General features: G+C 42.3%; 1 protein-coding gene across 1 annotated transcript in view; it reads right to left on the bottom strand.

Annotated features, from left to right (window-relative positions):
• Positions 1–12,550, bottom strand: part of DUSP16 (dual specificity phosphatase 16) — an 80,909-nt gene that overhangs the window by 39,350 nt on the left and 29,009 nt on the right. Inside the window, exons 3-4 of the mRNA XM_045873841.2 lie at positions 1,727–2,320; positions 422–560 (exon numbers count right to left, since the gene is read on the bottom strand). Coding sequence (XP_045729797.1) covers positions 422–560; positions 1,727–1,954 — 367 coding nt within the window. The 5' untranslated portion in view covers positions 1,955–2,320. The remainder of the gene's footprint in view (positions 1–421; positions 561–1,726; positions 2,321–12,550) is intronic.

Below are 12,550 nucleotides of genomic sequence, written 5' to 3'. Positions count from 1 at the left end.
TAACTGTAACTGTTCAGTAAGAGTTGGACACTGTGACACCAGCCTGGCTCTTGCCACAGGCGGTGGGAACCAAGAGCAGGAGTTGAGAAGTAGAGCATTTCTACTGTTTTTAGATCCCAGATGAATGGAAAAATCTCTGGCCGGAAGCAGCACACAGATCTATGTGACATTTCTAGCTAACAAATAAATACCAAATGAAGAGGCATTTGAGCTAAGTAAGAAACACACTGACTACTGTCGAAGAATGGTAGTATTGAACTTAAATAGAATAGTTACGTCAATCAGAAGCTTTAAATAAATCAGTTTACCCAGGACACTCACAGTTGTGATGACCTACTGTACTCTGAGCTCTCTGTGAAAAACTGCTTATGGGGAGGGCTCCATGAGATTGAAGTTCTTTCAATTCTACCACAAGCCTTACCTGCAAGCAGGTGAACGGAGCTGAAGCTCTTCTCCAGTTTACCCAGAAGTACAGTGAGAAAACAGTCTGAAGACAGAGAGGCAACATCTTGGGAGCTTTGATCGTAAACTACAACCTTCTGACTGCAATCAATATCAACCTGCAGTGCAAATGAGAGGCTGTTAGGAAAGAAGCTGGGAAAATCATCCCAGAAGCAAATAACTGCCTCCCCCCTCCACTTTCAAGTAATAATCTGAATAAAAAGGACACGCAGTTGACTGGATAAACCTAGTATACAAATGGTTTAAATGCTTGTAAAAATCAACTTTTAAAAGGCAAAATTGGTGTTATTTCTGTGTAGGTATGCTCAAATCTCCTTGGTTTAAAATCCTTACTGCTATAAAACGCTAAAACTCATAAAACAAATAATATGTAAAATAAACGTAACAATCCTTAAACTAAAGAAACATTTTAAAATGTTTCTACATAACGAAGAAATCAGCTGTGGTGCATGGGTGGCTCAGTCATTAAGCGTCTGCCTTCGGCTCAGGTCATGATCCCAGGGTCCTGGGATCGAGCCCCGCATCGGGCTCCCCGCTTTGCGGGAAGCCTGCTTCTCCCTCTCCCACTCCCCCTGCTTGTGTTCCCTCTCTCGCTATGTCTCTCTCTGTCAAATAAATAAATAAATAAATAAATCTTAAAAAAAAAAAAAAAAGTGAACTCATTTTTATTCCTGAAGAAAAGAAACAGCCTTACCTACCACAAGGACAACATTTTGGAATCCCAGAAATAACCTTCCTCCAAGATAAATTACATCCCTAAATCCTGAACAATGGTTCCTTCCCTTCCCACAAATAAACAGCACTTCTAATATAATCAGTTTCCACTTTCTTCCCAAACCACTTGAAAAGAATGATTTCCTTTCAGTAAATTTGTAGATAACACAAAATAATGTATTAATTTAGTGATTGTTGACACATGTACTATAAATTATTATATATTAAGTTACTAATAATTAATATCATGTTATCAACTATAACTACTTATTAGTGTTTAATTTTTAAAAAGTTTAGCAAACCATTAAAAGAGGTAAACATAGCACTTGACCAAATTAAAACAAGTTAACCTTTCTGTATAGTTTAGAAATATTCTTAAATGTGACAGTGTGGTTAGTAAATTACTTTGAGGTATCCCTAAGGTACCAAAGTTTAAAAAGCAACCAAAACTTCCTCAGATTACTTTTTCCCCTTAAAAGTGAGGCTTTGTTTTAAAATTATTCCTCATTCAGGGTGTCTGTTTTAAAAAGCAAAAAAAGAAAGCATTTACCTTATGTTTTGCCGAATGCTGGATGAGCTCTGTAATTAACACTTTGTCCTGTTGCAACCTTCGCTTCATAAGCTTGGAGCAGTTGATATTAATGGCTTCTAAAATGTGGGATGTATTGTATTCCACAAATGGCCGGCTATCAATTAGCAGCACTTTCTCCGTTCCACTTTCCAGCAGAGCCACCAACCTCTCAGTAACAATTTGAGTTCCAATCATCTCATGGGCCATGACAACAATAAGTCTTCTTTTCCCACCTCCTTCTTTAATTTGCCACGATGATGTAATGGTGGTGTACTCAAAGGCTCAGCCACTCCATTGTACTAAAAATGTATGAGGTCAGGCTGGTGGTGACTGGCAAAAGGAGAGTTAAACCCATTTTCAGCAAGAGCCCTCCAAGTGAATGTCCCTTTCTCTTTCCCCGTTGATGTGTTCTTGCAAAGGACTCCTTCCACAAAGCAGCCCCTCACATCTGATTCATAAAGAGATGACTGGAATAACCATTCCACAACAAAAGATGCTTTGGGACAGCCAGGGCATTACATCATTCTTTACCTTTGCTCCTCGCTCCAACAGCTTTACACTGGACTGAAAATCCTACATGAAGAAAGACAGACAGAAAACAAAACATGGGGTCAAAAAAAAAGAAAGAGCATCAGATTAGCGAGAGTGTATGATTCATAATATTTACTCCATTAATCTAATTTCATACTTGATGCACTGTTTCATTTGAACAAACAAAAAGAACAAACAGGCATGGCTTCAGAAAACCTACTGATAATTCACTTTTACATCAAAATATAAAAACTCAAAGGAGACAAAAGACGACATAGTCATGAATTGTAGTGACTGGGGGCCCAGAATTACACGCTTGTAGTATGAGATTGAAAGAGCTGTAAAAAGCTGCTTGAAGTAACATTTTTTTCCAAATGGGTTTCCTCCATTTTATTTGCTTATTTCTTGAAAAGAGGACAAAGAACAACAGCCTACCAGCAGGTAAGCAAGCCCACACTGCATGTGAACACATGTACACTCACACATACACACACCAGGGCGCCCCAGCAGCCCCTGTAAATGGCCCTTAGGAAAACTTTCCATACACTTCAGCTGCCTTTTAAGGAAGAGGAGGAACAAAAATGGCTGATATTCTTGTCATACCAATTGCTGAGCTCACTGCTGGGGGCCTGTGATGTACCCAGCGCCCACCAAGGCAGTCTCACTGCTATGACCCTGGCCAGTCCATCCCCCCAGTTCCTTGACCCTTCCTAGGCTTACCCCTCATTTTCTTGTGCCTCATTCTTTGGAGAATCACTGATTCCCAGCCTTAGAAAATCTCACATCTTCACCTGGGCCTCTAGGTCAACAACCATAGAACAAACATGCAGAACCCTTAGTACCTGACCCAGTGCCTCCCTCTTCTTGCCAAACTCCTGTAACTGACCACTTCCTAATTGACACTCGTTGGAGTTTTGTTCCCATAACTTGGATCTCACCCTGACCTTCAATATTGTCAGATTCCTAGCTCCCCGGCCCATCTCTGCTCACAAGAAATGCTCCACTACATTGCACTAGATGTCCACTGCTGGCATTCACCTTCTACAGGGTAAACTATGTGATGGCAGAGGTTTTGTATTGTATTTCCTATCTCCATAGTGCTTTGCACAGAAGATACTCAACTCATGCTGTTATAAGTAAAATCCCCCACAAATGATTTAAAATACTGAATAAGGGCGCCTGGGTGGCTCAGTTGGTTAAGCGACTGCCTTCAGCTCATGATCCCAGGGTCCTGGGATCGAGTCCCGCATCGGGCTCCCTGCTCTGCGGGGAGCCTGCTTCTCCCTCTCCCACTCCCCCTGCTTGTGTTCCCTCTCTCGCTGTGTCTCTCTCTGTCAAATAAATAAATAAAATCTTTAAAATAAAATAAAATACTGAATAAATATCTAGTTAACTGATTTCCGATCAGGATGGTAAAACCCTCAGACAACATTGGGTCCTGTTCCTAATTCCAGACTTACAGCTGAGAGACTGAAGCATGGAGAAGTACAGTGAGGAAACCAAGAGGAGTGGCTGTGCCATTTACCTGTTACTTAACTCTGGAAAATCCTATAACCTCCCTGACCCACACGTTCCTCATCTATAAAATGTACCTATAATACAGGCCTTGTCTCCTCACAAAGTCTGTTTGGAGGACAAAATTACCAAGGTTACCTAAAGTCAGTAAAAACACAACTACTTGTATAGAGAAAGGAGGGAAGCTGCTCTAAAGATACCAGTGGCGACCAGAGCTGCCTTGCATCGGGAATCTAAAAGACCTCATCCAGCAGGTAAACACAGAAGCCATTCTGCCCTCCTGTATAATCCAGCCTCAAGCGAGCTGCGCCCTCTCTCTCAGAACCAGACACACCGGAGTTAGAAGGCACCTGAGAAATCATCGCTTCTGCTCCTGCACCTTACAAATCAGCTCCACAGAATACAGTATTTGTCCATTTCTTGCCTTCATTATATTAATGTATTTTTAGTACAGCTTACTGGCAATGAGATACAAAAATCATCTCTATCTTCAACCGAAGAAACTAGAACAGAGAATCTGTATGTATAGTCAATCAACAGAATATACTTTGGCAAAGCGCCTACCAAGGATGCAGCATCGAATTGAGTCCCGACTGCTCAGTGACATAGTTCACAGCAGTGTGAGGTCCTGTACTCAGATTGTCTGACTCCCAAACCAGGGCTCCCACTACTGGCTTACCCTGTTTTCCCTAAGTACCTGTTCCCATAATGGAACTGGACTGAGAAAGAATGGCCCAACTTGTCCATGAGGGTGCCCTGGTGGCACAGAAAGTGGAAATCTGAGAACAGGAGCAAGTTGATTCCAACAATGGCACTGGGTATCCGAGTCTGATTGGCTCCTTTCGATAAAATCCGGATGGCACAAAGCAATTATCTGGGTTAGCAGATCAAGGGACAAAGAGAGGGAGAAGACAGCAAACATGCAAAAGTTGAATTAGAAAGTTCTCATCTTGGGGCGCCTGGGTGGCTCAGTTGGTTAAGCAACTGCCTTCGGCTCAGGTCATGATCCTGGAGTCCCAGGATCAAGTCCCGCATCAGGCTCCCTGCTCGGCGGGGTGTCTGCTTCTCCCTCTGACCCTCCTCTCTCTCATGTTCTCTGTCTCTCATTCTCTCTCTCGCAAATAAATAAAATCTTAAAAAAAAAAAAGAAAAAAGAAAAAAGAAAGAAAGTTCTCATCTTTGCTTCCCTTCAGCCAAATCTCCTAAGCCCAAATCACCAAAACCAAAGGTAGGCTACAGCATGCAGTTCTACTGGGCAGAAAATGGCCATCCTTACCCAGAGAACCAGAGTCGGGACTTCCAGATACAAAAAGGAAAGGTCTGGGCAAAGTGACCCTAGTATGAGGATGTAATTGAAGCAAAGCACTGAATGTGAAATGAAGATAAAGTTACACCCTTTCATGTCATACTGAGGCCAGCTGGAGCCCTCCTGTTATACTTTTATGCCCAAGCTCTGATGTTCTATAGTCCCAAATAGATTATGTGAGGCAGAGCCCTGCCAAGGGGGTGAGGGGGGTAGGGGAACAATAGCCTTAAACCTTATTTATTTACAACCAGAGAATTTTGGTTAAGTCCTCATCCTAGGCTGCAACTCTAATTTAGAAATTTCTGGGCATTCACTGTTCATTCTGATGAATGTCAATACCTGAGATCGGGAACATGCCTGTGACAGTTTTGTTTTTGAAAACTTTTGCATCAGGTAGGATTTAAAAGATGATAAGAGAACATTTTATTGTTGGCAAAACTATGAAGCTAATCTTACCCAAAATTTCTACAAGAAGTCAAAAGGAATAAACATTCTTAGATTGAACCTTAAGGGCCCAGATGAGTATTACAAAAGCCAGGGCAGACCAGCTTTACTATTTATCGATTTACTTAAATGATTTTTAAAGTTTTAACTATTTTCTTTCCATTTTTAAAAAGATTTTATTTATTCATTTGAGAGGGAGAGAGACAGAGAGAGCATAATCAGGGGGAAAAACAGGCAGAGGGAGAGGAAGAAGGGAGAGGAAGAAGCAGACTCCCCGCTGAGCAGGCAGCCCGACATGGGGCTGGATCCCAGGACCTGGAGATCATGACCTGAGCCGAAGGTAGATGCTTAACCATCTGAGCCACCCAGGCGCCCCAAGATTTTATTTTTTTAAGTAATCTCCACACCCAATGTGGGGCTCGAACTCATGACCCCGAGATCAAGAATCACACACTCCACTGACTAAGCCAGCCAGGCACCCCTTTTCTTTCCACTTTTACTAGATAACACATTCACTGCCTCAAAAAAGGTATAAAAATGGGGTATCTGGGTGGCTCAGTTGGTGAAGTGTCTGCCTTTGGCTCAGGTCATGATTCCAGGGTCCTGGGATTGAGCCCCACATCGGGCTCCCTGCTCAGTGGAGAGCCTGCTTCTCCCTCTCCCTCTCCCTGCCGCCCTGCCTACTTGTGCTCTTTCTCTGTCAAATAAATAAATAAAATCTTAAAAAAAAAAAAAAAAAAAGGACTGGTACAATTTAAAAAAAAAAAAAGGTATAAAATTTATACATACCAGGAATATGTACAGTTTACTGTATGTTTGTTACATTTCAACAAAGCTATTAAAAATTGCCATAATACTGAAACTCCAACAAATACATTAAGTGAAAAAACAGGAAAACACTGAAAATCCTTCTCCTACCCTTGTCCCATCTGCCCAGGTCCTCCCCCTGCCCTGTACCGCAAACCACGGTGAATAGTTTCTTCTGACTTCTTCCAAAGATTTTTTTTTTTTAAATGAATACAGAATGAGACACAAATATATAGTCTTCCCCCTTTCTCCCTTTGTTCAACTGGCTACACAGTACATACACTTGTGCATCCTGATTTTTTCTTTCACTTAAAATACTACAGTGTGATTTTTTTCTCATTGCCCTCTTGGCTGCCTGGGGACCACAGTGAGGAGCCTGGCCCATGCCCGATGCTCAGGAGATGGGTCAGGTGGCTGGAGCAGCTGGAAGACTATTCTGAGATTGATGGGGTGCCCCCAGTCTACATCAAGGAAATTTGGGTGGCAGTAGGCCCTTCAGAAGACAACTAAAGAATCCTTTTCTATGCATTGAATAAAGTTTTCTATTTCTCTAAAAAAAAAAAAAAAAGTCAAGAAATCAGTATTTATCACACCAAAGAACTAGTAACCTTAACTAGGGCCACTAAACAAATATTTGCCAAGTATGCCACTTTCAGAAATGAACATTTAAAAAAACTTTATTTATGAAGGGAAAGAGGCTGTGGAAACATTTTAGTACAACAAAATTACTATACAGGTCAGTGAACAAAATGGGCAAATCCTCTTAAGAAAGGCCAATTTTGGTATATTTTACATTTTACCAAACAACTTCTTTTATATTTTAATAGTTAATAGTAACATAAATTGTATAAGAAGCTTCCTCCTTTAATATACAATTTTTAAGTTTATGTGTAATTTATTTCATGTACGGAAATTTATCTATGATTTTATCATGGAAATTAGTGGAGTTTTATTTACTGAAATTCACTCTACTCTGCAGAGTATCAATGAAATGAAGTATACCACTGAATTAGTTATGTCAGAGGACCATAAGCCTAAGACTGTTTTAATGATGAGGTGAACAAGTGGAATGTTTTAATTAAAAGAACAATGTACAGTTTGAATACCAGTTATTTGCCTCTAAAGTAATTAGCTATAAAAGGAAAAATTCTTTTCTTTTTATTTTCTTCACTACTCACAACACAGCCTTAAAGCTAGTGCCCAAATAGAAAATTTTTTAAGGATTAAGGTTGTTTTTAAATGATTCCATTAAGCATCTCCCTCCTGTTCTCTGAAGTGTTTGTTACTTTCTTCAACTTTGCAGGCAAGATAGATCCAGGTCAGTCATACTGACACTTTGTATATCCCGCCAGAAAGAAGGTGAGAACCTTTCCCACACACAATTTCCCCCTTCTACCTACCCATGGGCTATTTTCTGCCAACAGCAACAGCTCATCCGTTGGCAGGCACTGCGGCCTCAGGCCCTCAGCAAGGGCTGCAGCAGGCAGGTAAGGGACAGGGCTCCAGGAACAAGCCTGCAGGCCTGAGAGGTGGGACCTATGGGGACTCAGCGGCTACCCCTCAGAGAGGCACATTTCCATTTTAAATACTTCCTTCACAAAGAAATTCTCAGAAGGAAAAGGATCCTATGCCTATGGGGTGCTTAAATGGCCTGTTTAGCAAAGAAAGTGACTGAGCTTTATTTGGTTGGGCTTGAGCTCAAGTTCAAATTCTCAGAGAATTTATGGATAGGATATAATCAGGTGAGAAGTTTGCTTTTACTAAACCACAAGCCAGTCTTAAAATTTTTTCCTCCAGGGCGCCTGGGTGGCTCAGTTGGTTAAGCGACTGCCTTCGGCTCAGGTCATGATCCTGGAGTCCCGGGATCGAGTCCCGCATCGGGCTCCCTGCTCGGCAGGGAGTCTGCTTCTCCCTCTTCCGCTCCCCCCTCTTGTGCTCTTTCTCTCTCTCACTCTCTCTCTCAAATAAATAAATAAAATCTTTGAAAAAGAAAAAAAAAAAAATTTTTTTTCCTCCAATAAAAGTAAAGAAACAGGCAACAAGATACACTAAACAGCCTTTCAGCAGAGCCTTAAATGTAGATTTTCAGTAACAGAAAAACTGAACAAATCAAAAGGGAAAAAAAGCAGGCTATGATGTCTGGAAACAAGGAAGAACATCTTTGACTTTGACCGTCTATACTGATGAAAGCAACTTTGCCTCATACGCTGTGGGTAAACCCTAACAGAAATTCTGAAGTCTGATATTTGGTAAAATACATTCAATTAAAAAAAAAACAAAATAAACAAAAAACCACCCTCACCAAAGCCAAGAAGACTATATGAGCTTAATGTATTTTCAGTTGCCTATTAATGTCTTGACCATATTTTCTTACCCCCAAATAGAGGACACATTCTGACAAATGGTGGCAATAATGGGATAGACTGCTTGAAGCACAAGCGTCTGGACACAGAGACAGCACTTGTTAGCACCATAAAACCTAGCCATCTCTCACCGACTTAAGGCACTGTTGAGAGCACCCACTCCTATCGGAGGCTTCCTCAAGGACCCACAGATAAAGACCGGAAGAGCAGCCATGCTTCAAAGACTAAAAAGACTGTCTTTGCTTCAGACACAGGCCAGCCCAGGTACAGCCTGGATCAGAGAGAAGACTTCACCAAGTTTCTGCTCAGGAAGAGCACCGCACTCTTGGTATTGGCTCAGCTGGAGCCTTCATCTTTCCTTCTTAGCGCTGCTTCCTGTTACGCTCACCTGTCTCACTAGCTTCCCCTTCCCTGATCCACCAGAGCTCCCCTCCTCCCCCCCTCCTTCTGCCACACCATGTGCCTATTCTAGACCTACCCCTTGCACCCACGGCTCCCTGACTTACCCCTCTCACGTGTAATGCTTTCTCGAGGCACCTCAGTCCAACTAAGGACTCTACTCCCTGGAAGAGGGGCCTGGATATGAGGTGGTGTTAACGGAATGGGAATGGAAGGATCCTTGGATGAAGTCTCTGGGTAAAAGAAAAAGTGGCCAGTGGCTGGCGTAAACCGAGAGTCAAGAGACAACGTTTTGGAAAGATATTTGCAATAAAGGTGGCCTGGAGGCAGAGAGGAAAGATTCAGACCAAACCAAACAGAGCTCAGATGGGGACTAACATGTACATCTTGGTCTCCTTGAGCACCTGTCAGGCCTACCGTAACTCACTCACTCAACCAACAGATAGTTATTGGGCACCTAGGAAGTGCTAGGCGCTGCCGGAGAAGGGCAGCAAAAATGAGCTAGGTGAGGACTCCGGTTCTCCGGAGCTTCTAATTCACTGACAGGAGACCCAACAGACAGCAGCAGGACACCAGGCTGTAGGACAGATGGTGGCAAGCGCTACGGAGCAAAAACCAAGCGGGGGGGCGCCCGGGTGGCTCAGTCGCTGGGCGTCTGCCTTCGGCTCAGGTCGTGATGCCAGGGTCCTGGGATCGAGCCCCACATAGGGCTCCCGGCTCAACAGGGAGCCTGCTTCTCCCTCTCCCTCTGCCCCTGCTTGTGTTCCCTCTCTCGCTGTGTCTCTCTCTGTCAAATAAATAAATAAAATTTGGGGCGCCTGGGTGGCTCAGTCGTTGGGCGTCTGCCTTCGGCTCAGGTCATGATCCCGGGGTCCTGGGATCGAGCCCCGCGTCGGGCTCCCTGCTCGGCGGGAAGCCTGCTTCTCCCTCTCCCGCTCCCCCTGCTTGTGTTCCCTCTCTCGCTATCTCTTTCTCTGTCAAATACATAAATAAAATCTTAAAAAAAAAAAAAAAAAGAGGGGCGCCTGGGTGGCTCAGTCGTTAAGCGACTGCCTTCGGCTCAGGTCATGATCCCAGGGTCCTGGGATCGAGCCCCGCATCGGGCTCCCTGCTCGGCGGGAAGCCTGCCTCTCCCTCTCCCACTCCCCCTGCTTGGGTTCCCTCTCTCACTGTGTCTCTCTCTGTCAGATAAATAAAATCTTAAAAAAAACCAAGCAGGGGAGGAAGACGGAGAGCTGCGGTGGGCAGCTGCCATTTTAGACAGAGTAGTCAGAGAATGTCTTACTCTGATGGTGAAGTACAGATCAAGAGGAGGGGAGAGTGAGGCGTGGATACCAGGAAGGCTGCGGCTCTCTACGTCAAAGGCCTGAGGCCAATGAATACAGTACTGGCCAAGGTAATGCAGAACTGGGCGAGGGCTAACAGAGGACGTGGCAGGTGCTCCGTCTTTCTTCAGAATGACGGTTATATGTTTTGGAAATGAAGCATTTCCAGGCACTCAAACATTTAACTTCAGGGTGAAACACACACACACACGTTCGGTATAGTTTGTTCTTAAAGCTTCAAACGGAGAAGCTGAGGTTCCTATATTGTGCATTCCTTGGCAAATGAATAAAAAGTTTCTGTATGAAAAGACTGTAATAAGAAAGATTACTATTAGTATTAATTTAATACAATTCTTCCAACTCTACAAATGTGTTGTACCTAATAACGGAATCCTGGTTTTATAGCACAGAATGTAGAATGTAGCAAATGTATCATAGAATGTAGTAAAATATCAAAGACAGGTTAAACAAGATATAGGTTGAACGCACCTGAACAAGAAGGGAGTTTAAAGGATCTTTAAATTAAAAACTTTTTAAATGCGTTCAAGGAGTTCTCCCTGTCAGAAGATGTATCAAATATTTAGCACAAGGGCTCTGTAAGTTAGATAACTGTACTCAAGGGGTTGGTAACACTACTGTAAGCTTATAACCTTTATCCATGCACCACTTTTAGCCCACTCCACCCCCAATACAACAAAATTCCACTACATGAAAGATAAGGTGTACTCTCCTGACAAAGAGTGAAATTACTAACGACATTAAGACCAGGGTAGACATCTAGACAATTTGGAACACAGTCTAGTGGAAGAGAGGATATAATTTAATTTTTTCCAAAGAAGATCAGAAGGTTCTAGGAACAAGCAATGGAAAACAATTAGAGGGGCGCCTGGGTGGCTCAGTTGGTTAAGCGACTGCCTTCGGCTCAGGTCATGATCCTGGAGTCCCAGGATCGAGTCCCGCATCGGGCTCCCTGCTCGGCAGGGAGTCTGCTTCTCCCTCTGACCCTCCCCCCTCTCATGTGCTCACTCTCTCTAGCTCATTCTCTCTCTCAAATAAATAAATAAAATCTTTAAAAAAAAAAAGAAAAGAAAAGAAAACAATTAGAAACCATCAACACCAAACCTTCCATCACTCCCACTTGAGCCCAAGTTTGTAAAATATTCTGGAATGTTATCTACTTTAAATCCCTTAATACTAAAATAAGTAAAACCAGAATGCCAAACTATATTCTCCTGAAAATAATGTCAACATGGCTTACAAGGATGTTTTCAAAGTGACTTCCAAGAAAATGCTTCACCTTTCAGTTAAAAGACACATGAGAAATACTGGGAAAAAGCCTGCATGTGTAACAGAAGAGGACTAAGTAACTTACAAATTAAAATAAATCCTGCAACACAGTACCATGCAGCATTTTTAAATCATGGTGTAAAAGCATACCTCTTAACAATGAAAGATGGTCATGATACATGAAGAGAATAAAATCAAGTTACAAAACAGGAGGTAAAGTAGAACCTCAAACAGCTACACACATACATGCACACAGGACAGGTACATTCAAAATGTCACAATAGTTTTGCTGGGTAATTAAAGGTAATACTTATCATACTATTTTCCACAATCTTGGGAAGTACAAAAAGTCTCAGAAAAAGGGCATGACAAAGACTCAGAGCCACTAATGTGGCTATAGCAGTCCCGTACGTTGCTCCTTATCAGGACTGTTAAGAAAAGTGTGGGGTGGAACAAGGTAAAAAGATGAGCAAATACAATACAGGAAAACTGATGTTTACCCTCAAGGTAAAAGCTGCATTTCTGCTTCACAAAAGAACTTACAAAGAATTATTTTCAATAACAATAATGTTGGAGGGAGGGAGACAGGAAAAATTAAATTTTAAATCACACACTTAGGACTATAAACCTGGACTTTCAGTAGGTCAGTTGGGGTATGACTCTTAATATGAAAGGTTTCTTCTGTACACGAAGAATTTATAGCTAGTTTAAAAATTAATATATTCCCTAACACTCTTAAAATGTATTTCAATTTATAAAGTTTCCAAAATAAACCTGCTTAACGCATCACAAATGAAACCCAGTAGGACTTTGATTCCTCTCACTG

Source organism: Mirounga angustirostris, unplaced genomic scaffold, assembly GCF_029215605.1.
Source record: "Mirounga angustirostris isolate CCGP_5_RB_7025 unplaced genomic scaffold, mMirAng1.0.hap1 SCAF_5, whole genome shotgun sequence".
NCBI classification, from domain to species: Eukaryota; Metazoa; Chordata; class Mammalia; order Carnivora; family Phocidae; genus Mirounga; species Mirounga angustirostris.
The sequence above is the reverse complement of the archived record's forward strand: the minus strand, read 5'-3'. Positions and strand labels throughout refer to the sequence as shown.